Consider the following 22,644-nt stretch of genomic DNA (forward strand, 5'->3'; position numbering starts at 1 on the left):
TTTATTCGCATAAATTACTGTATCAAAATACGAAGCTGAACCCGACTTTGTTAAGGCTCGAAGCAGAGTTCAGCTTCATATTTTGGTGTATGACCTGTAGTTTCATAGCAGCATAATGAATGCTAGGAAAAAGTTTCAACAAGTCTAAGGGCATATTCATACAACATGTGTTTTTTAACCACTGTGTGTTTACTTCAGTACAGAACAGCATTTCAGCTCCGGGTTTTTGGTGCACCAAAAAAATGCACGAAAAACGTGCGGATATTTACTGAATGGTTTTTGATGCTTACCATTCGTATCAATGGGAGATTCAGCTCTGATTCCGAATAGAAGATTAAGGCTTTTTTGGAGCTGATTTTGAGGCTGAAATGGGCCAAAATCAGTGCCAAGGCCCTAAGGCAGGCATGGCCAACCTGCGGCTCTCCAGCTGTTGTAAAACTACAACTCCCATCATGCCCTGCTGTAGGCTGATAGCTGTAGGTAGTTTGGGCATGCTGGGAGTTGTAGTTTTGCAACAGCTGGAGAGCCTCAGGTTGGCCATCCCTGCCCTAAGGGCTCATGCACACGAATGTATTTTCTTTCCGTGTCCGTCCCCCCTTTTTATTTATTTTTAAAACCGTATGCGGAACCATTAATTTCAGCGGGTCCGCAAAAAGCGGAAGTTACTCCATGTGCATTCAGTTTCCGTATTTACGTTTCGCAAAAAAACAGAACATTTCCTATTGTCCGCATCACGGACAAGGACAGTACTGTCCTATCAGGAGCTAGCTGTTCCGTGTACGGACGTCATCTGTGTTTTTTGCGGACTACAAAATACATACGGTCATGTGCATGAGCCCTAAGGGTGCTGTTACTCCTGCAGCCAAGCAATGGCAACTGAATGTGGTTTACCACCAATCTCTCGGCTGCACCTGTACCCGCAGCATGAAACCTTGGCGAGTTCAGGTAGCCCATAAGTGTGTACTAGCACCCTAACATTGATTCCTGGAAATCCCCTTCAGATGCTGGTTTCTGTAAGCGTGCAATTTGTTAATTTCAGAATCCAAGCCTGGCACAGCAGAGGTGTGGACATCGCGTCAAGCTCTACAGGACTTGTACCAGAAGATGCTCGTCACAGACCTGGAGTATGCACTGGACAAGAAGGTGGAGCAAGACCTGTGAGTTCCTGCATGATTATCCAAGCGTGTACATTCTCAAACTTTTTGCATCAGAGATTTGTTTGTGTCATGTGACCACGGAGCGTGAGTGAACCGCTTGCTATTACTCACCGCTCCGTGGTCAGCCGCCGGTGCGCACCGCGCTGCACTTTCCTCCTGACACATCGTCAGGGCATAGTGCACGTAAGCGTGCACTATGACCTGACACTGTCTGACGTCAGGATGATAGTGCAGTGCACGGAGAAGAAGATGGACGAGCTGTGGAGCGGCGCCCATACAGGAGAGGTAAGTATTTCATTTCACTGGCGCTAGGGACATGGCTAGGAGGGGGGAGGGGAGGAGACACAGCTGGTGGCACTGGGGAGGCTGACTTTTTATAAAGAAAAACGTTATTAAAAAATTTTTAGTACTCGATTAATCGTTGGTTTAATTGATAGAATACTCAATTTACAAAAATGGTCGATAGCTGCAGCCCTAGTTAAAATGATGGAACCTAATGGGACCCATTGTAAATTAGTGGTTTCCTTAAATTCGGATTCCTTCTGCTAAATGAATGCGCTGTGACCCCTCATAACCCATTCTTTTTATTGTCCCAAGGTGTTCAAAATTTAATCAACTTTACAATAGCTCTTGATTATAAGGCCTCAAGCACACAACTGTTTGGTCCGCATCCAATCCGCATTTTTTGAGGATTGGATGCGGACCCATTCATTTCAATGGGGCCACAAAAGATAGAGACAGCACATCGTGTCCTTTCCAAAACCCAGCAAAAGAGAGAACATGTCCTATTGTCCATTGTGCAGACAAGGATAGGACATTTCTACAGCAGTTAAAAAAGAAATGGCGGCATGCACTTGGCCAGGATCCGTGTGTTGCAGAACAGCGATTTGCGAACCACAGAACAGATGCTGTCGTGTGCATGAGCCCTAAGTGTATACACCTTCTATGCAAACCTATGGAATTCCATAGCTACAGATTCTAGATGAACCCTGTGTACAGTTCAGCAACTGATTTTGTTTTCTTCATTTAGCTGGAATCATGCCTTCAAGAACCAGATTACAACGCTGCAGGGTCAGGCGAAAAACCGGGCGAATCCGAATCGCAGTGAGGTGCAGGCTAATCTGTCATTATTCCTAGAGGCAGCTAGTGGATTCTATACACAGGTGAGGTAGCCTGTTACATAGATGGATCCCAAATATGCGATTGTACTGATATTATACCTATATTTCCCTTTTTGTCTAACTTTTTTTTTTTTTCTCCATCTAACAGCTTTTGCAGGAGTTATGCACTGTGTTTAATGTGGATTTACCATGCCGAGTGAAGTCCTCTCAGCTGGGGATTATCAGCAATAAGCAGATGCACTGTGGGACCGTGGTGAAACCTCAATCCAGTTCCTGCTCCTATATCTGCCAGCACTGCTTGGTTCACCTTGGAGATATTGGTGAGGACTTGCTAAGTTTTAGTAGGCTGTGGGCCAGTCTGTTGTCTGATTGCAGGTGCTGTGGCGCTCGTGCACCGTCTACTTTGTAGTGGCCGTGGAGTGTAATTACAGCTTTCTCGTCTATTCACTTGAATGGTATGAACAGTTGTAATTACACCAGCGCTACAAAGTAGACGACGCTTAGGTAAACATGTAAGAGTACACATCACTTGTACCAGCTCCGCAGCACCATCAAACAGCTGATTGGTGAGGGTCGGACTCTCGGCACTCCTGACAATCTGGTATTGATGACCTGTCTGAAGCATAGGTCATATATATCTCTTGTCTGGACAAGCGCTTTAAAGGGAATCGGTCACCTCAAAAACGCATATAAAACCGCCAACATTACCTCATAGTAGCCCCCAGTCTGTTAATATGTTTGATCAATTGGAAGGTTTGTGGATAGCTCACCACCCTCCTCAATAAGGTAAGGGTGCTCTAGTCGAAAAACTGCTCACTCAGTCAGTCCAGGAATGATAAATAAAATAGAAAAACGACTGGCACTCACTATGTGGTTCACATCAAACAACTATTTATTAGCCGCCAACTCAACAATGGAGTGATAGCAGCAATGGATACAATTTACAATTAAAACAATAATAATCGTTAAACCCCTAAAAGGAATAAAATACAATGCACTGGTTATATAAATATATGCAGAAACGCAACAAGATAGGGTCTCCTGAATATGTGTTGGACTCTATATATCGCAACACTGTTCCTTTGCCAGATGCAGTATGTATCCAAATCAATCGTGTTGGGGATACTGTCTCTTTAAATAGGAAATGTTACCAAGTCCGTTAGTATCCTGCCCAGTGTCCACAATATATTAGCTCAATTGATCCGGATCCAAGGAAATCCACAGGCTGCAATGGCTTATAATATTGAATGCTGCTGGGGGATGCCGTTTCCCTCTATATATTTATCTTCAGCAGTCCTTTAGCCGACTTATACTGCGGCCTTCAATAGCTTGGCATATTGTATATTGCAGGGAAATATTGCTTACCCATATAGAAGAGTCTTCAGCAGTCGGGTTTGGCCGCTCGCTGCACCGCTCACTTTCGGCGTCCTCGCACTCTGGTGTTTGTCACGTGATATCCCAGAGGTATCGCGGGACTTGGAAACTTTGTTCCGGTATTCCTATGAGAGGTGCTTAGGTAAGATGAAAAAATGGAGCGCTCCACTTATGAAGAATGATCTATATCTTATCGATCATATCCAGAATCTTGCTGTAGACAGGGATATAACGCCAAACGCGTTTCGAGGACTTCAATCCTCTTCCTCAGAAGTCCTCGAAACGCGTTTGGGGTTATATCCCTGTCTACAGCAAGATTCTGGATATGATCGATAAGATATAGATCATTCTTCATAAGTGGAGCGCTCCATTTTTTCATCTTACCTAAGCACCTCTCATAGGAATACCGGAACAAAGTTTCCAAGTCCCGCGATACCTCTGGGATATCACGTGACAAACACCAGAGTGCGAGGACGCCGAAAGTGAGCGGTGCAGCGAGCAGCCAAACCCGACTGCTGAAGACTCTTCTATATGGGTAAGCAATATTTCCCTGCAATATACAATATGCCAAGCTATTGAAGGCCGCAGTATAAGTCGGCTAAAGGACTGCTGAAGATAAATATATAGAGGGAAACGGCATCCCCCAGCAGCATTCAATATTATAAGCCATTGCAGCCTGTGGATTTCCTTGGATCCGGATCAATTGAGCTAATATATTGTGGACACTGGGCAGGATACTAACGGACTTGGTAACATTTCCTATTTAAAGAGACAGTATCCCCAACACGATTGATTTGGATACATACTGCCATCTGGCAAAGGAACAGTGTTGCGATATATAGAGTCCAACACATATTCAGGAGACCCTATCTTGTTGCGTTTCTGCATATATTTATATAACCAGTGCATTGTATTTTATTCCTTTTAGGGGTTTTTTAACGATTATTATTGTTTTAATTGTAAATTGTATCCATTGCTGCTATCACTCCATTGTTAAGTTGGCGGCTAATAAATAGTTGTTTGATGTGAACCACATAGTGAGTGCCAGTCGTTTTTCTATAATATGTTTGATCAGTTAGTCTGATGCTCGATAGATTCAAAAAACAATGTTTTAAGCACTATCTTGCCAGTCAGCTTCAAGTCAAGAGGGCTGTGGCTTCCTTGCTTCAAGTCAAAGTAAGCATGCCCCCTAACCGTCCCCTTTTTTGTTAGATTGACAGCCTGCAGTGCGGCCGGGATCGCACAAGTCTAGCTCGCGCATGAGGTTACTATGGCGATTTTATATGCGTTTTTGAGGGGACAGGTTCCGTTTAAGGTGTATGGCCAGCTTCAACTGTTTAGCAGTGCATGAGAAAATAAGAGACTTCTAAGGATAGACACTGAAAACCATAACGATCACACATGTTTCTATCTATTTGTTCTCTAATCCAAGGACTCTCTATTGAGGTCACTTATAAAACTGGTGTAAAGTAGAACTGGCTTAGGCTACTTTCACACTAGCGTTCGGGTGTCCGCTCGTGCGCACCGTTTGAAGGGGCTCACGAGCGGCCCCGAACGCATCCGTCTGGCCCCAATGCATTCTCAGTGGAGGCGGATCCACTGAGAATGCATCCGCCTGCCAGCGTTCAGCCTCCGCTCCGCTCAGTGAGCGGACACCTGAACGCTGCTTGCGTTCGGGTGTCCGCCTGGCCGTGCGGAGGCGAGCGGATCCGTCCACACTTACAATGTAAGTCAATGGGGACGGATCCGCTTGAAGATGACACTATATGGCTCAATCTTCAAGCGGATCCGTTCCCCATTGACTTTCAATGTAAAGTCTGAACGGATCCGCTCAGGCTACTTTCAGACTTAGAAAATTTTCTAAGTAATAATGCAGACGGATCCGTTCTGAACGGATGCAAACGTCTGCATTATCGGAGCGGATCCGTCTGATGAAACATCAGACGGATCCGCTCCGAACGCTAGTGTGAAAGTAGCCTTAGTTGCCCATAACAACCAATCAGGTTCCACCTTTCATTTTCGACAGCTCCCTTAGAAAATGAAATGTGGAATCTGGTTGGTTGTTATGGGCAACTAAGACATTTCTACTTTACACCAGTTTGGTAAATGACCCCATATATTTGTATTTAATGGGCAGCTCTGATGAAAGGGTCTGCTGGTTGTTTTTACTTTTGTCTTTCAGGCCTCCTGCACATGACCGCGGGACCGCCTATGCAGTGAAAATAGGACATGTCCTATCTTTTGCGGTGCGGAGACATAGACACGGAAGAGCTTACATATCCTGTCTTTCACCGCATCTTGTGGATCGCGGTCCTTTTGAAGTCAATGGGTCTACACCGCGATGCGGAGTGAACACTGACTGTGCCTGTGTTTTGTTGACCCGCGTTTTGTGGTCCACAACACAGGCACGGCAGCCCCATGGTCATGTGCAGGTAGCCTTACTTAGTGGATTGTAGGTCAAGTTCATGTTATGGATTACAGAACAAATGCATCATGTGAATAGTTCTTGGAGTACTGTTCACCAGTAATGTACTAGCAAATAAACAGCCATTTCCTGAATTTCCTTGTAAATTGAAGCTATGATTAATATCATTTATTTTATTTTTTTTCTTCTTCTTTCTCTCCTTCCAGCTCGCTACAGAAATCAGACAAGCCAAGCTGAATCATATTACAGACATGCTGCTCAACTTGTCCCTTCCAATGGTGAGTAGTGACTTCCAGTTTCACTTTTACAGTATGTCCTCATGGTACGTGAATTGCAACGGAAAAATCCATAATAAAACTGCTGTAAATTCCTCAATCACATGTGGATTTGCTGTGGGTTGAAAATGTGAAGCATAAATTGACGTGCCTCAGATTTTAAATGTGCATTACAATTCAGTTTCCATGCAGATTCCTCACTGATTTTATTTTTTATTCCCATAGCGTGTGGAGATTTTGTATAATCTCATCCTCTTTGCTGCTACTGTAAAGCTGTAGATTCCTCCCCACAACCCAGTTTCCATATGTGAGCATACACTAAGGGCTGTATTAGACCTTCAGAGGGTTGGCCATATTATCGCTAACAAACGTTCATAGGAACGCTCGTTAGCAGTGATCTGCCTGTGTAAAAGTGCCGCTAATTACATAAGATGAATGCTCGTTTGTCGGGCAATCGCATTTAAAAAAAAAAACTAAAAACATTGTTTGCCGACAACATACGTGCTTTCTACTCACGCTCTGCTGCCGGCTAAGGGCTCATGCACACGACCATATGCATTTTGCTGTCTGCAAAAAACTGATCCGTAAAAAAATACGGATGACATCCGCATGCATTCCATATTTTGCAAAGCGGAACAGCTGGCCCCTAATAGAACAGTACTATCCTTGTCGATAGTGCGAACAATAATAGGACATGTTCAATTTTTTTGCAGAACGGACATATGGAAACGGAATGCACATGGAGTAACTTCCGTATTTTTGAGGACCCATTGAAATGAATGGTTCCGCATACGGTCCACAAAAAAAACTGAATGAACACGGAAAGAAAATACGTTAGTGTGAATGAGCCCTAACAATGATTTTGTATGGGGACAAGCATTGATGATCGCTCCTCCCTGTACTGTGGAGGAGATTGCTGCATGTAATAGCAGCGGTCTCTTCTGCTGAAGAGCATGCGTTTCGTTTTTGTTTTTTTGTTTGTTTGTTTTTATAGGGTACTTTCACACTAGCGTTTTTCTTTTCCGCTATTGAGTTCTGTCCTAGGGGCTCAATACCGGAAAAATAATGATTTAGTTTTATCCTAATGCATTCTGAATGGAGAGCAATCCGTTCAGGATGTCTTCAGTTCAGTCACTGTACGGTTTTTGGACGGAGAAAATACCGCAGCATGCTGCAGTATTTTCTCCGTCCAAAATTCCGGAACACATTGAATAGCATTAATGCCGATCCGGCACCAAGTGTTCCGGAAAAACAGATCCGGTTTTGCGGTCTGCGCATGCGCAGACCTTTTAAAAATGTGAAAAAGATAAATACTGGATCCGTTTTTCCGGGTGACAATCGGAGAGACGAATCCGGTATTGCAATACATTTGTGAGATGGATCCGCATCCGGATCAGTCTACAAATGGTATCAGTTTGCATACAGATTGCCGGATCCGGCAGGCAGTTCCGGCGATGGAACTGCCTGCCTGAATCCAGCGACGTAAGTGTGAAAGTACCCTGAGGCTTCCTTCCCAACAATCCTAATGCTCATCTACAGGTGTAATACTGCCTTTTTCACATGTCAGAAGCGCACATACCCATAGATTGTAATGTGTTTATTCACACATAACTAATTTTCCACCAATCATGGGTCAGTGGAAAAACGACAGACAATCGCTACTTTACCAAACACGCCCATTCTGGGGGTGCATGAAAACCACTGACACAACACTGATGGCATCTGTGTTCTGTCAGTGATTTTCACGGACCATTGGTAGGAGATGCTCTAGAAACAAATTTTCAACCAGGCAGTGTCCATGGAATATGGATGGCACACAGATCAAACAGGAATCATTCGCAGACATCTTAACAGATAAACCACTGACCATCTTTGACACGGATGTGTGAAAGAGGCCGAAGACTGGGGAAAAAAAACATTTGAAATTCCCTTTAAGAGAACCTTAAAGGGGTTGTCTGGTTTCAGAACTGAACCTGGACATAACCCCTTCAATCATTCAGCATGAATGGAGCATTTCATGCCCCCCCTTCCCCCTTGCCCTGTGCGGCAGGGCAAGGGCTTTTCTTTTACGTCTGACATACCTGCCTTTTCACGGAAATGCTTGGCTGAGCTATTGGTGTCCGTCGTATCACTACCTGGGTTGACCGACTGTCGTATGCGGTGGCTCCCCAGATCATCGCACCAGCAGTTGGGGCAGTTTGTCCGTCCACTGCCAATTTTGGATTTTAATTTATTTTTTGTCAATATAGTAAAGATTCTTCTCCCCCTTCTTTTTATTTTTTTATGAACTCATAGTTTTAGCTTCAAAAACTGCATCCAAAAACTTCAAATGTGAAAATACCTTGTAATTCTGCATATTCAGTGTATATTACATTGACCTTAAATCCTCTGCATTTAGTTGTCACTCTGTCACAGTATCCTGCAGCACATCACAACATCTTATGCGAGTAGTCCATTGACAGAGTAGTGTAATAAAGTTTGCGTGTATTCAGTTTGAGGTTTGACTGCCTACATAATGCATCCATAACGGACATGCCATCTCCAGTTTCCAGACAATCTGCCCGATTTAAAGGCTATTCTCTAAATGTACGTTACTTTTAAAGTTACTACAGGATATTCGATAAAGAAAATATTAAATCCCCAGGATATTAAGAAGTTACCTGAATAGGGGTGGACCAGCACCTGTTGGGAGACCAGGGTTCTGGTGACACCTGCGAAAAATGACTCTTCTCTCTTCTAGGTCAGCCATATAATCAGCTGGCTATCCTTGCCTCTTCGAAGGGGGATCATTTGACCACTATTTTTTACTACTGCCGCAGCATCGCTGTTAAGTTTCCTTTCCCAGCAGCCTCCACAAACCTGCAGAAGGCTCTTTCCAAAGCACTGGAGAGGTACAGGTTAACTCCAGGATACTATTTTGCCTTTTTATTTCTCTTTTTCTGTTACTTTGTGTTGATGTCACTTTCTTTCTCTTAAGTCGCGAGGAGATGAAAAAACGATGGAGTGTCTCAGATTTTATCAAGGCCTTCATTAAGTTCCACGGACATGTTTATTTAGCAAAAAATTTGGACAGAGTGAGCCATCTGCGAGAGCAACTGGAGGAGCAATTCAAGGTGAGGGACATTGTAAAAGACCTCATTGGGAGCAGCCAGGTTTCCAGGGAAACGCATATCGGAAAGCGTACAGGAATCGGCCATGCATACTGGGGACGACATCCTTAGGCTACATGCACACGACCGTATGTGTTTTGCGGTCCGCAAATTGCGGATTTGCAAAAAAAAAAAACCGTTGACATCCGTATGCCATCTGAGCTTTTTGCGGATCAATGGTAACAATGCCTAAAACGGACAAGAATAGGACATGTTATATTTTTTTTTTTTTTGCGGGGATACGGAACGGACATACGGATGCGGATAGCACATGGTGTGCTGTCCACATTTTTTGCGGACCCATTGAAATGGGTCTGCATCCTATCCGCAAAAAAAACGGAACAGACACGGAAACAAAATACGTTCGTGTGCATGAGGCCTTACACTGTGAACAGCAGAATTTATACAAAACAATCTATAAAGCGGTAACACAGCAAAATGACAATATTCTGCTTTCTGTTCATAAGGTTACCTTACCCTATAGTTTTCTGCATATATTGCCTGGTAAATATATATAATCATGGTTCACTCTACGGCCATGTTCACATGCTTGCACTTTCAATGCAGGTATCTTTTGTGAATTTTAGCAGGTAAATCGCAGTACCCCAAAATTGTTTAATTTGATGTAAAAGAAACAGATGGGCCCCTTTATTATATTGGGGACAGGGGGTCATCTAGTTGATAGATTTAACAACTCTAATGTGGAAACACCGCTTATGTCCGACTGTGGAGAAGGATATATATATATATAAAATAATAAAGAAGGGTACACAAAACTAAAATATAAAGAACAAAGGAATAAAACAGGGGAGTGTATAAATGACTAACAGATAAAATACCATAGAGGGATCCCAAAGCGCAGTTGGGACACCCATGGATCTACCGCAAATTATCCGAATTCCAGCGCGTTTCTCCATGATTATCGGTTCTGCAGGGGACAATTTCACAGGGCATAAAATCCACATGTATTACACACATTGTGATAAAACATAAGTTTGATAAAGAAAATAATATTGGATCAGTGTTGGCGCATGAAAAGTACCACTGTACACGCTGTGTACCCCCGATTGGTTGTCTAGAGGCTGGCAATACAGCACATAGGAGTGTCTGTAGAGTATCCACACACATGAATAGCCATACAAGAGATGCAATAAATGCCAGTGTCCATGCGATATATATGATAAAGCACATCACCGACTTGTCTCCAGAGAGAGTTCCAGACAGATGATCTTCCAGAGGATAGAAAGTGCAGAACCCCTTTAAGATTTGCTTCTAAACTTCTAAGCCTTCTAACGTCCCAAAAAAATAAAATGTAATTTTCAAAATGATCCAACCACGAAGTAGACATATGGGGAATGTAAAGTAATTAATTTTGGAGTTATTACAATCTATTATAAAAGTAGAGAAATTTAAATTTGCTAATTTTTTAAAAATTTTGGTAAATTTTGTAATTTTTTTAATAAATAAAAATTAAATTTTTTGACTGTTTTCTCGTCACATATTGTACTTCATGACACTGGTAAAACAATCTCTGAATGGCCTGGCTAAGTAAAAGCGTTATTACCACATAAAGTGACACATGTCGGATTTGCTAAAAAATGGCCTGGTCCTGAAGGTGAAAAATGGCAGGGTCCTGAAGGGGTTAAGATATATTAGTGGGAAAACCTTAGTGCAAAATCATGTGTCTATGGTCCCGGAGTCAGCTCGACAGGCTAAGCACACCCACGTCCCCACCCAATTACCCACTTTTCAAAATTGGAGTAAGTGGTGTTAAAAATGCAGAATGATGCAAAATGTTTGCGCACAAAAAAAAAATACTTCAAAGTCCCCAAAGTCCTGTTCTGCAATGTTGAAGTCAGAATTCTGGAGTGAGGAGGGCGATACATTTCCCCCTTGGTTTTGTTTTTCTTGTGTATACTGAAGTACATTATTCTTTTTCTTTTTTTCTTAGAGTATGGTATTTCAAAAAGTCTTCAATTCCCAGCAGTTGGTTCATATCACAGTGATCAACCTGTTTCAGCTGCACCACCTGCGGAATTTCGGTATTGAGGCCGAGCAACAGAGCTTTAGCCAAGATGAGGACCTGTGCTGGTCTCAGCTGCTGGCTCTCTTCAGTAAGTGCCTCCCCCCTTCCCAAAATGATTTGTCTTCAGAACGTGGACAGGCCAAGTCTATGACTAAGGCCTCATGCACATGACTGTATTTTTGGTTTGTGTCCAATCTGCACTTTTTGCACTCTGTCCTGTTCATTTCTATTAGTCGTCCGCATCCGTGCAGCTGTGCTGCAAATCATTGAACCCGTTTTATTGTCTGTTTTGAAGACAAAGGGCTGTATTTTGCGGATTCGTAATTTGGACCACAAAACGGATACGGTTGTGTGCAGGAGGCCTAAAGTTCCTTTTACATAGACTGATTATTAGATTATCGGGGAAGAACATTTGTATAAACTCATAGCGTAAAATGTGTGGGCAATCACCTGATGAACGAGCAAACGTGATTGTGTCTTTCTGCCGGCATGGAAAATCATTGTTCTTGAGCAGCCAATCGTGGTGTATAAACAACAATCTGCTGCACTGGAACAGTGATTTTCTATGGGGACAAAAGAACACTGAATCACTTGCTTGTCCCCGTACAGCGGATGAGATTGCTGCATGTGATTGGGAGCATCTGCTTCCTTCCCGATCTTCTGTCAGTCTGTGTAAAAGGACCTTAACTTTCACAAGTTTTTACATTAGTTTCCATTTCATGGCTTGTCATGTTGGAGGCGTCTTATTGTTATGGCTAGCTGCCATTACTTAGAACTGCTTGCTGCGGGCATCAGAAGTGATGTGGGTGCTGGGGAGTGAGGCAATGGTGAGGGGACCAGGCATTTGGCAGGCATTATAGGGGTTAGATAACACCTCTTCATCTAAAATAAAGCCTTTAAAAGGTCTAGCAAAAACACATTTGTTTTTGCGGAAAGTGAGCGTGGTTTCCATTGACCACGTACTACCACACAGTGGCGTAGCGTGGGTTGCCAGCACCCGGGGCAAGCCAAGTATTGCGCCCCCACCAACCTGTGACCACGCCCCTTTTTACTGATAATGTAGTAGATATCACTTGCAGTCATACGTAACACCACAGAAGATAACACGGTGATAACTCTCTGAATACAGATAATGTAGTAGATGGGTGTGAGGCCCCAGAATTCAGAACACGCACAGTGTGACCTGCAGTGTTGCCATATTATATATTCACCCTCCCATCACTACAGAACATACAGGGTAATACAGCACCCCATACCTCTTGCATCCAGTGACGTCTCCTTTTATGTAGATGTTCTCTTTCCTCATCTTCTCTTTTCAGACCTTTAGACCAGACCACCATTTCTCGTCTCAGATCAACCCCCTGAAAATACTAGTGCCACACTGATAATGCCCCTTCAGTAATTATTGGCACACAGTGCCCTAAAATAACTGCTCCCAGTGTAAACTGTAAACATAACGTCCCCCAAAAATAATTGTAGTAAACTGATACTGTGCCAAGGTGCCCCCACAGTAATAGTGCTCCCAAAAGTCCCACCAATAGTAATAATTCTCTGCTAGAGCACACGTGGTAGTAAAAGTGCTCCTACAGTGCCCCCAACACGTCCCCATTATGCCCCAGAAGTAATAATGCTCCCATAATGCCCATACTAGTAATCATGTTCCCCATAGACCCCCAGTAGTAATAAAGCCCATCATAATGCCCCGCAGTAGAAATAATTCTCCTTATAATGTGGCAGTGCAAAAATGCTTCCTTTATAATGTGTGGTAGTGCAAAAAATACCCCCTTTTAATGCCCCCAGTTGAGCTAATGTCCCCATAGTGCCCCCATAATGTGCCAGTATAAAATACCCCTATATAGTGCCCCCAGTAAATGCCCCCATAGTGCTCCTCTCCCCCCTTCCTCCTAGTGCCCCCTATAATGTATCAGTATCCCCCATAATTTGCAAGTATAAAATGCCCCTTCTTGGTGCCCCCTGTAGATGACCCCATACTACTCCTCTCCCTCATTCCCCATAGATGCCCCCCAATAATGTGGCAGTAAGAAGTGCCCCCCATAGATGCCCCCCCAATCATGTGGCAATAACAAGAGCCTCCATAGCACTCCTCTCTGTATTGTACCATATAAAAAAAATAAACACTTATACTTACCTCCATCAGGCAGGCAGCGATGCGATGCAGGCCTCTTCCGGACTGTGTCCTGCGCTGTACGGCTCAGGCGGCCAGATGACGACATCGCACCGCCTGTACTGGCCTCTGATAGGCTGCAGGCACTAGGCCTGCAGCCTATCAGAGGAAAAGGAAAGGGAGACTCCTCTCCCTCCCCTGCCCCGCCGCAGCACATCCATCTGTATCGCTGTCCTGAGGACCGCGATACAGAGGACTATGGAGATGAGCGCTCCTCTCCCTGTGCCCTGCTGCCGCCCCCCACTTGTCACCAGGGCCTCGCATCATCTCGCCTACTTGTCTGTAATTTAGCAGGCAGTGTACCATTGACACGTTTACACTAACAATTGTTTTGCCATTTTTGCTTGCCCAGTGTCGTTCCTTGGCACCCTTTGCAGAAGTCCCTCCAAGACCCGTCACTGTGATGAAACATCCTGTGCCGATCCACTTCCTGCTATCAAGGTGTCTCTCGACTGGATGAAGCTGCGTCCCACTGTATTTCAGGAGACCGCTATGGAGGAAAGACAATAGTAAGTCATGCAATGACGCATTCATTAGAAGAAATCCCTTTGCTTCGGGTTTGTCCACACCTATCTGCATCAGTGGCCTCATCAGCCTTGTGACGGAAGTCTAGTTTCTGTGCACGTAACGCATCTCCAATAGCACAGCAGCTTCATCTTTTGGATACAGATGGGTAGGGGTGAAAAAGATGTTTGCCATTACTGGTGTTTGATGCACTTCAGATTTGTAGCCACTGTCTTATAGTGTAATGTCTGCTTTTCTACCTACAGTGTTTGGCCATGGCTGATTTCCCTGTTAAACAGTTTTCGTGTACTAGAGGAAGACCTGACCAGTACCAACTGTAAGTAACTGAGCTCATGCTGCAACCTAATATTTGTTCACAGCCTTTTTAATGACCAAAGTGTTTTGATCCATTTTTCTACTACAAGACAGATTTTTTTTCTTCTATATTTATATATAATGTTAAAGGGGCTATTTCAGTTCTGGTAGGTAATTAGGTTGTCTGGGGTCCTACCACCAGGACTCCAACCGATCACGAGAGCAGGTACCCTGTACCCCTAGAAATGAACGCGTCAGCTGATCAGGCATGTACTCTGCCGCTTCATTTATCACTACGGATGTTGCAGAAATAGCTGAGCGCTATACTGGGCTGTCTCTGGAAGTCCTGTAGACCTGAATGGAGCTGCAGTGCACATACCCAACCCGCCACTCCGTTTATTTCAGGCATCCCCGGTTTTGTGATCGGTGGCAGTCCCAGCAGTAGGGCCCCCCTAATTTGATGTCCTGTGGATAGAGGATAGCTTGCCACAACTATAAATACCTCTTTAAAGAGGTCCTGTCCCCTTTACTGACATGTCTATTTTAGTAACTGCTTTGATTCCTATGCGGTAACAATTTTGGAGCATCATTCCTTTTAACATTATGCTGTGCAATTCCTTTATTTTTTGTGCTTGAAGTTTATGAATAAAGGTACAACTAGGTGTTAACATTTGGGGGGGTCCCTGCATACTCTGACACTGGCAGCGCTGATTGCATAGTGTAAGACTGTGCAGGGACTGGTAACACCAAATTATTCCTTTTATTTATAAACTACAAGCAGGAATAATAGAGGAATGGCCCAACATCGAGTGATAAGAATACATGATCCAGATTTGTCATTTAATGTGGAGAAAATTTTGTTAAATACATGTCAGGAATGCTGACAGGTCCTCTTTAAAAAGCTGACAGAGAGCAGTGGATTTGGTAAAACCTAAAAATAAGTATTACTCACCTGGAATAATCTGCCATTGCTTCAGCACTGGTTCTCCTGTTGTTCTCTGTTGCTGTCCTGCAGTGATTATGTTGCGACCACCTGGATGTGTCTACTGCAGCCAAGCACTGGCTGCAGCGGTTACATGCAGGTTATTGCAAAGTCATCACTGCTGTACTGTGACAGACTGGCTGGTGCAGCGCAGGTTTTTCCAAATGAACAATACGTATTGCTATTTTAACACACCCGCTGCTTTCTGACAGATTTATAAATGACCCAGACAACCCCTTTAAAGGGAGTCTTTCACCTAAAATCACCATTATAGAACACTAACATCAGGATCTCCATTACATTCACCATATTAGAACGCTACCTTCCATATTGCTGTCAATCGCCGATTTTCTCAGAAAAACACTTTTATTCAATACGTTAATTAGCTTCTGAAGGTCGGTGCCAAGGCCCCTTGACGCTTTTCATTTGAAACCCCTCCCCTTCACAAGAGCGTTTAATGCGCATGTGCATGCCCGTACATCCTGATCTAGCCGGCTTTGTGCCTCTGCCCATAATGGGGAATAAAGTGTGCAGGCGCGGCGAATCTGTTGAACGGCGCTGGATTTCTCACTAAGAGGAGGACATAATCAGAAGAACCTAGGGGTGAAAGGGGAGGGGTTTCATATGAAAAGGGGCCTGGGCAACGGCCGCATGAACGCCGCCCCTGGGCACCTTCAGAAGCTAATTAACAAATTGAATAAAAGTGTTTTTCTGAGAAAATCGGCGATGGACAGCAATATGGAAGGTAGCATTCTAATATTGGGAATGTGATGGAGATCCTGATGTTAGTGTTCTATAATGGTGATTTTAGGTGAAAGACTCCCTTTAATTTAGATTGTTTGCCTGCTAGGTAGTGGCCCAAATATGTTTGCTGCTTGGAACAAAGGATGTGGATCTAGGTGGAATGCTAAAGGAGTATTCACTCTGCATTGTCTGTTTTTGTATATGCTTTGAGAAAGCACCCGCTGCTTATGCCAAATGCTTCCATAGGGGGTCCCATTCCCTACTCTTTTGGGGAATGGGACCCTATGGAAGCATCAGTCAGGTGGGTATAAATCAAGATTCCCCTTTATAGTGTAATGTCTGCTACTCTACCTACAGTGTAGTCCAGTATGCTATTCCATACAGAGGTAAAAGGTAGAAAAAATGGCTAGGGTATGGATTTTATTTTACTTTGTGGTTTGTAGGTGGAAGGGTTATGGGGAGCCCGTATTTGGAGTAAACTGATAAATCTAGGTTATCCATCTGATGTTTTGCACTCTGATTTTATGTCTCTTCACCTAGTGTTGCCGCTTCCAGAGGAGTTTGAGCTTCAGGGGTTTCTGGCTCTTCGACCAGCATTCAGGCAAGTGTTTTTCCCCTCATCAGACTCCTCCTCAGGAACCTTCTGCTGCTTGTTTCTTAATGTTTTACCTTTCTACGTTCCTATTTCTACAGCTGCTGTTTTTGTTGGTTGGACCATATATGAAGTATTTCTTTGGACTATGAGACAATATTTGGCAGGAAAATTCCTTGGTATAGTACACAGTCTGTGGGGGGTCCAGCAGTACCAGACCTCCCTGACTGCTTCCTTAATGATCTCGTGGAGTGTGCATACAGCACTCTGCTGGATCAACGAGATCCAGCAGAGTGAAAAGGAGGTAGCTCCTTTAAGTCTACAATAAAAATGCCACTGTCTGAAATGTCCATAGCAGCATAAATGAAGTTATAAAGTTGTGCACGCTGTATTTATTACCACCGCACAGTCATGTGAGCAGTTTATCAAGCAGTCCTGACTTGGCCTTGGCTTCATCTGTATAATGCGCATGCGCTGGATGATGAAGCTTGCCTGTAATGATATATCTTTGCCTGTGGGACATCAAGCAAGCCAGGACTGCACAACTCCTCAGGAGGCCAAGACGCGCCATATGACTGTTCAGTGGTGATTTTATATGGAATGTGTGCTACTTTGAGTTCACTGTTTCCTTTTTGCCACAAGGGACATTTGTGACAGAAACATATTACTATTGTGTATCCTGTGGAGGCAGTTTAGGGGCTGAAAATATCACAGATGCCCCTTAATCAGAATATATAGCAGCTGCTTGTTCAACATTGTTCAGGTCTGATCTTGCAACTGGTTATGTTTGATTGTTTCAGCTTTTTTTCTATATTAAAAGAAACAAAATATCTTCCGTTCTTAATTTATTTTATTCCGGTTTCCATTTTAGAAACCTTGACTTCTCTAGAGGCCACCAAGCTATTATCGGAGACCGGGAAACTCGGCACCGCCGACTGCGAGCCATTCGCCTTGTCTCATTAGGAAAGTGGATATCTGAAAACCAGCCGAGGTGTGTTTCCGAAATAAAATGCGGTTTATTTAGGAGTGTATAGCTAGAAAGATCATACTAAGAAATATCGAGAGGTATATAATGGGAGTGTGTGAGGCTTGGAGACGAGTGATCCTGGTGATCGCCGTTTACAAAGGATTTTTTAACTTATTAAGTTTTATAGCAAATTACCTGGATAAACTATAAGGCTAGGTCTACACGACGACATTTTGTCGCACCAATGTCACGCGACAATTTTTATACCGATGATCTATGGTGTCGCACTGCGACGCGACAGTCGCAAAAAAAAAAAAATCCAATCGACACCATAGACTTTCATTAGAAAAATTGTAGTGCGACAAATGTTGTTGTGTAGACCTAGCCTAAACCTACAAGTGGTCAGTGCTCCATCTGCTATTACCCATCACAAGAAAGAGGTTCTGGAGAGCTATCGGTGTGCCCCAGTCAAGTGCACTACCATTTTATTCCTATGGAGGGTGGCTATTCATTACTGGGGATAATTTATTTATATTTTTTAATTTATTTTTTTTCCTAGTGCATTGAATCCTTTTTATTTAATGTTTTGACAGGCTGTTGCAGTACCGTACTGTGCAAGGTGAAGTTTCCTTCTTCACAGATATTCCTGAAGTCATGATTGAAGATCCAGATGATGCTGAAGACTTGTCTTCGCCACTGGAGACTAGGCAGGCAGACACTCAGAAAACCGAGCTAAGTCCCGGTTTGAAATCTGTACTTTCCACTGGGCGCAGCCCCAACGGTGACACTTCTGAAAAGCCTGTGGTTACTTTTAAAGAGAACATTAAACCCCAGGAGGTAAACCGTGATGTGCCAGCTCGGAGTTATACAAGAACAGCCAATGCTGGTAAAGAACTGAGAGACTTTAATAAAGGGATTAATGCTACCTCTAACAAGAAGGATAATAACGGCAAACGAAAGAATGAACCCAAGAAGGCTGGTGCTGACAAGGTGCAGGAATCGGGAAAACAGAGCATTGCTGTGCAGGTGTGTGTCATATACTGGGAGGAAATGACCGATTACCAGAATTGCGCAGTGTACTTCCCCTATTTTTACCTTTCTGTCTTTGTTGCAGGTGAAAACGTCAGTCTCTGAGGCAAGAAAAACACCAGTGACCCCGACATCTAGTCCAAACACCAACACACAGTTCATACCTATCCACCATCCTGGTGCTTTCCCACCTTTGCCTAGTCGACCAGGTATGTGTTAGAATTATTCTGTTTGTGCCTTTCTTATGGTGTTGTTTGGTCTCATTACGTCTGTAGTAAACCAGCATTCAAGGATTATGACTGACTACGTTGTTTTTCTACAGGATTTCCCCCTCCTGCCTATGTCATCCCACCTGTGGCATTCTCAATGAGTTCTGGGTATACCTTTCCTCCTGGAGTCAATGTTCCTGGATCTTTCCTGCAGCCTTCATCTCATTCTGCTGCTGGGAGTCAGGGGCCTCCAGGTAAACAGTCCCACATTCCTTACAGCCAGCAGCGGCCTTCAGGCCCAGGGACGCCAGTCCAAGGAGCTCTTGGTAACCATCTGCCTGGCCAGTCACAGCCACAAGCTCCGTCTAGTTCTCCAACTCAACAAAGCACACCGACATCAGCACAGCTGCAGATTCAAGTGATGGCGCAGCAACATTCACCCACTAAACCTATACAGTCTCTTGGAAAGAACCCCCAGCTCCACCCTTCTCTCCAGCAGGTATCATTGTTAGTTTATACTTCTTGAAAGCCATGCGTATTGACCCTACTTGGCTAGACTTCCTTGTACTGTGAGGTAATAAATATGAGTCTGATTTTACTTTTCTTCTTAAAAGGGGTATTCCCTTCTCATAAAGTGATTGCATATCACTAGGATATACTGTCTCTTTATGATCGGTGGAGTTCCAACTTTTGGGTCTCCCATTGATACTAAGCATTAAAGAGGTTATCCTGGAAAACTGGTAATCTTTGACGTATTCTCAGGATAAGGAAAAAATCACGGGAAATAATGCACTATAGATGCAATAACACAATAGATGCAAACATTATATATGGACAAAGCCTATCCTCAGGATAGGTCATCATTATAACGTCGGAGGGGATCCAAGTCCCGGTACACCCCACCAATCGACTATTTCAGAGAGGTGCTGTGCACACTGGTGCTCTGAGCGGTGCGGGCTCCCAAAAGTGTTCCAAGCACAGCACCATACATCAGGTAGAGGCTATGCTTGGCATTCGAGTCAATGGGGCTGAGCTGCAACTAGGCCACGAGACTGATATACAGTGACATCACTGGCCTAGAAAGAGGCCACGGCCTGAGCATAGGTCATCAGTATATTTTCCTGGATAACCCCTTTAATGGGCCAAAGAACTGATTCAGCACTGTGGCCCTTTCACTGTATTTTCTTGCATGCTGATACCCCAGGACACTAAGTTTGCAGTGAACTGCAGCTAGCTCCATTCGCTTGAACGAAGCTGTGCTGCATATCCCCTGCACAGTGGGTGGCTGGAGCCGCGCTGTGCAGGGAAAGACTGTGAAGGGGTTGCAAGTCCCTTCATTCTCAGGGTTGGTGGGGGGGACCCAGAGGTCACCCCTCCCCACCGATCATAGTGATGGCATATCCCAGCATGAGATGAAATACCCCTTTAACTATTCTAAGGTAGGCCCACTTTATATAATGAATTGTTATATTACCCCACTGGTCATTCTGGGTTAGGATCCATAAATGAAGTCCATCTTCTGTAACATCTCTCTTTGTGTGTTTAGTACCAGCAGACTGTAGACGCCTCTAAGCAGTTATGGAACTCTCCTCAAGTCCCAAACTCGCTCGGAAAGCTACTACCACCAATGAAGCAAAACTATTTCATGGACGGTCGTCTGCCAAGTGAACCTCTGAGCATGTTGGAGCAGTGCCTACAGCATCCAATCATGCAGCAGCCCCTGGAGAAGAAGATGAAGTCTTTCCCAGTGGATGCCTACAATCAGAACACTTCTGAGATGAAGATGTCCGACTTCTACTGGGGGGACCAAACATCTTACAACCTAAATGACAACAGAGCCCTGTTGGCACAGCAGTCCATTAATAACCAACGGAGCAAGCGCCAACCAGCTGGCTATCGGTCAGGGCAGGATTCAATTGCAAGATTACCATTCGAGGTAGGATTTTACTTATAGAGCAGAAGCAGTGTAATGAGGGGGTAAGAAGTATTGGGAAAGGCCGCAGAGTGGGGATTGGTTGGCTGAGCAGGTATTTCCTGTGAGTTAAGATGGGACCAGAAAGATACCAGCTCGGGACCTGGCAAGCATCTGAACGGTAGATCGGCGAGAGTGTGTGAGTTTTTGTTTTTTTATTCCAGCCTTTCCCAATAATTCTTGCCCCTGGACAACCCAGATACCTCATTAAGCTGCTCACTCGAATTGTCCTTATTCACTTTGTGCTATATTCAAGTCTTTGAGTGGCTTCCCCGTATTTCTCATTCTTCCTTCCTTTTTTTTAATTTATTTTTTATTTGACATTTGATGGGAATTGCAAAAAAAATTACAGCACTAGCAATTATTTTACTTTTTTTACTATCAAGGGATGGAGCCACAAAGTGATTGCTCTTTGTAAATTTAAAACAACATTTGGCTGTCTTGCATTTTTGAAATGTGAGAAACAAGCTGCACTTGAGAAAATAAAAAAATAAAAAAAACACCTTTTAAAGGCTGTGTCAACCTTCACAACCATTTTTTAAATGGAGTCAGTCCTCTATTTTACTCATGTAAAACTGCTCAAATAACACTGTAGGTCGCAAACACCGTTCACAAATGGGACCTTTTTATTGCCTTGTCTACTGCCCTGAATCGATGGTCCATAAACTAATTTTGAAGTCATACGCAAATGAGCTCACAATTCCCAAGGGGTACTGTCTATTGCTCCAAGTACCCGGGCTCCCAGGCGTTATTCGGCGATGACTCCTTACCCTGTCAGGCCGTGAGCCAGCCTAGTGTCCTTTTGGCATCACTGTCCTCTGTGCCTGAAATCCCACGCCGGCCCTTGCACAGTTCCTTCATTAATGCCGCTGCCAACAGTCTGTATGCTGGGGAGCCAATGGCAGGCGGGGATAAACCTCCCTAGCGTGACCCACGGTGCTAGAGAGGCTCGTCCCCATCCCCGCCTGCCATTAGCTGCTTCCCCCCCAAACCCTGGATATTTTCATCCGTGTGCAGGGAGGAGAAGCGGCGATGTGGGGACCGGGAGCAAGTTTGTATATTCCCACGGAGGGGCCTGGCACATGGGGGGGCTGTTGTAGATACTGGATAACCCCTTTAACAGTCTTTGTCCCTTCTTTCTTTGTGCCTTTGTTTTTGTGAAAAATGAACTTTTATTTTATGCAAATGAGCATCTAGGAGCAATGGGGGTGTTGCCCCTACTCCTGAAGGCTCTGTTCTCTCTCTCCTCTGGCCATGCTCTCATCATGTTGATAGGACAAGCCAGGATGATGTTAACACTGCCTGGCCCTGGGAGAAGGGAATGTCTAGGAGCAGGGGCATCACCCCCATTGCACTTAGAGGCGTATCTGCATAAAATAAAAGTTAATTTTTCACATAAACGGAGGCTCATAGAAAGAAGGGACAGACTGTCAGCTTCAGTTGCTATTAGCTCATGTCTAAAGTAGGCCATTTTAATAAACATATTCCTAATGACAAGAGGCCCTTTAAGGTGGAGATCATGTGCCAACATTAAACAGAAATAACTGTGCTGCAATTTTGGTGCGACCCCCTTGCATGATGAGTTTTGTATTGTACATTTTGTATTCTATTCTAAATA

The 22,644-nt window shown here is 44.0% G+C and overlaps 1 protein-coding gene across 9 annotated transcripts in view; it reads left to right on the forward strand.

The window, feature by feature from the left end:
- The window catches only part of SMG7 (SMG7 nonsense mediated mRNA decay factor), a 54,992-nt gene that overhangs the window by 20,461 nt on the left and 11,887 nt on the right, over window positions 1–22,644 (forward strand). For all 9 annotated transcript variants that reach the window (XM_040407303.1, XM_040407304.1, XM_040407305.1 and 6 more), the window contains exons 3-17: window positions 1,040–1,157; window positions 2,188–2,320; window positions 2,427–2,598; window positions 6,284–6,355; window positions 9,093–9,243; window positions 9,330–9,465; window positions 11,453–11,615; window positions 14,065–14,221; window positions 14,483–14,553; window positions 16,798–16,858; window positions 17,721–17,840; window positions 18,410–18,842; window positions 18,931–19,054; window positions 19,168–19,553; window positions 20,601–20,990. In XM_040407303.1, the coding sequence (XP_040263237.1) occupies window positions 1,040–1,157; window positions 2,188–2,320; window positions 2,427–2,598; window positions 6,284–6,355; window positions 9,093–9,243; window positions 9,330–9,465; window positions 11,453–11,615; window positions 14,065–14,221; window positions 14,483–14,553; window positions 16,798–16,858; window positions 17,721–17,840; window positions 18,410–18,842; window positions 18,931–19,054; window positions 19,168–19,553; window positions 20,601–20,990 (2,687 nt within the window). The remainder of the gene's footprint in view (window positions 1–1,039; window positions 1,158–2,187; window positions 2,321–2,426; window positions 2,599–6,283; window positions 6,356–9,092; window positions 9,244–9,329; window positions 9,466–11,452; window positions 11,616–14,064; window positions 14,222–14,482; window positions 14,554–16,797; window positions 16,859–17,720; window positions 17,841–18,409; window positions 18,843–18,930; window positions 19,055–19,167; window positions 19,554–20,600; window positions 20,991–22,644) is intronic.

The sequence above is a fragment of the Bufo bufo genome, chromosome 9, assembly GCF_905171765.1.
Source record: "Bufo bufo chromosome 9, aBufBuf1.1, whole genome shotgun sequence".
NCBI lineage: Eukaryota > Metazoa > Chordata > Amphibia > Anura > Bufonidae > Bufo > Bufo bufo.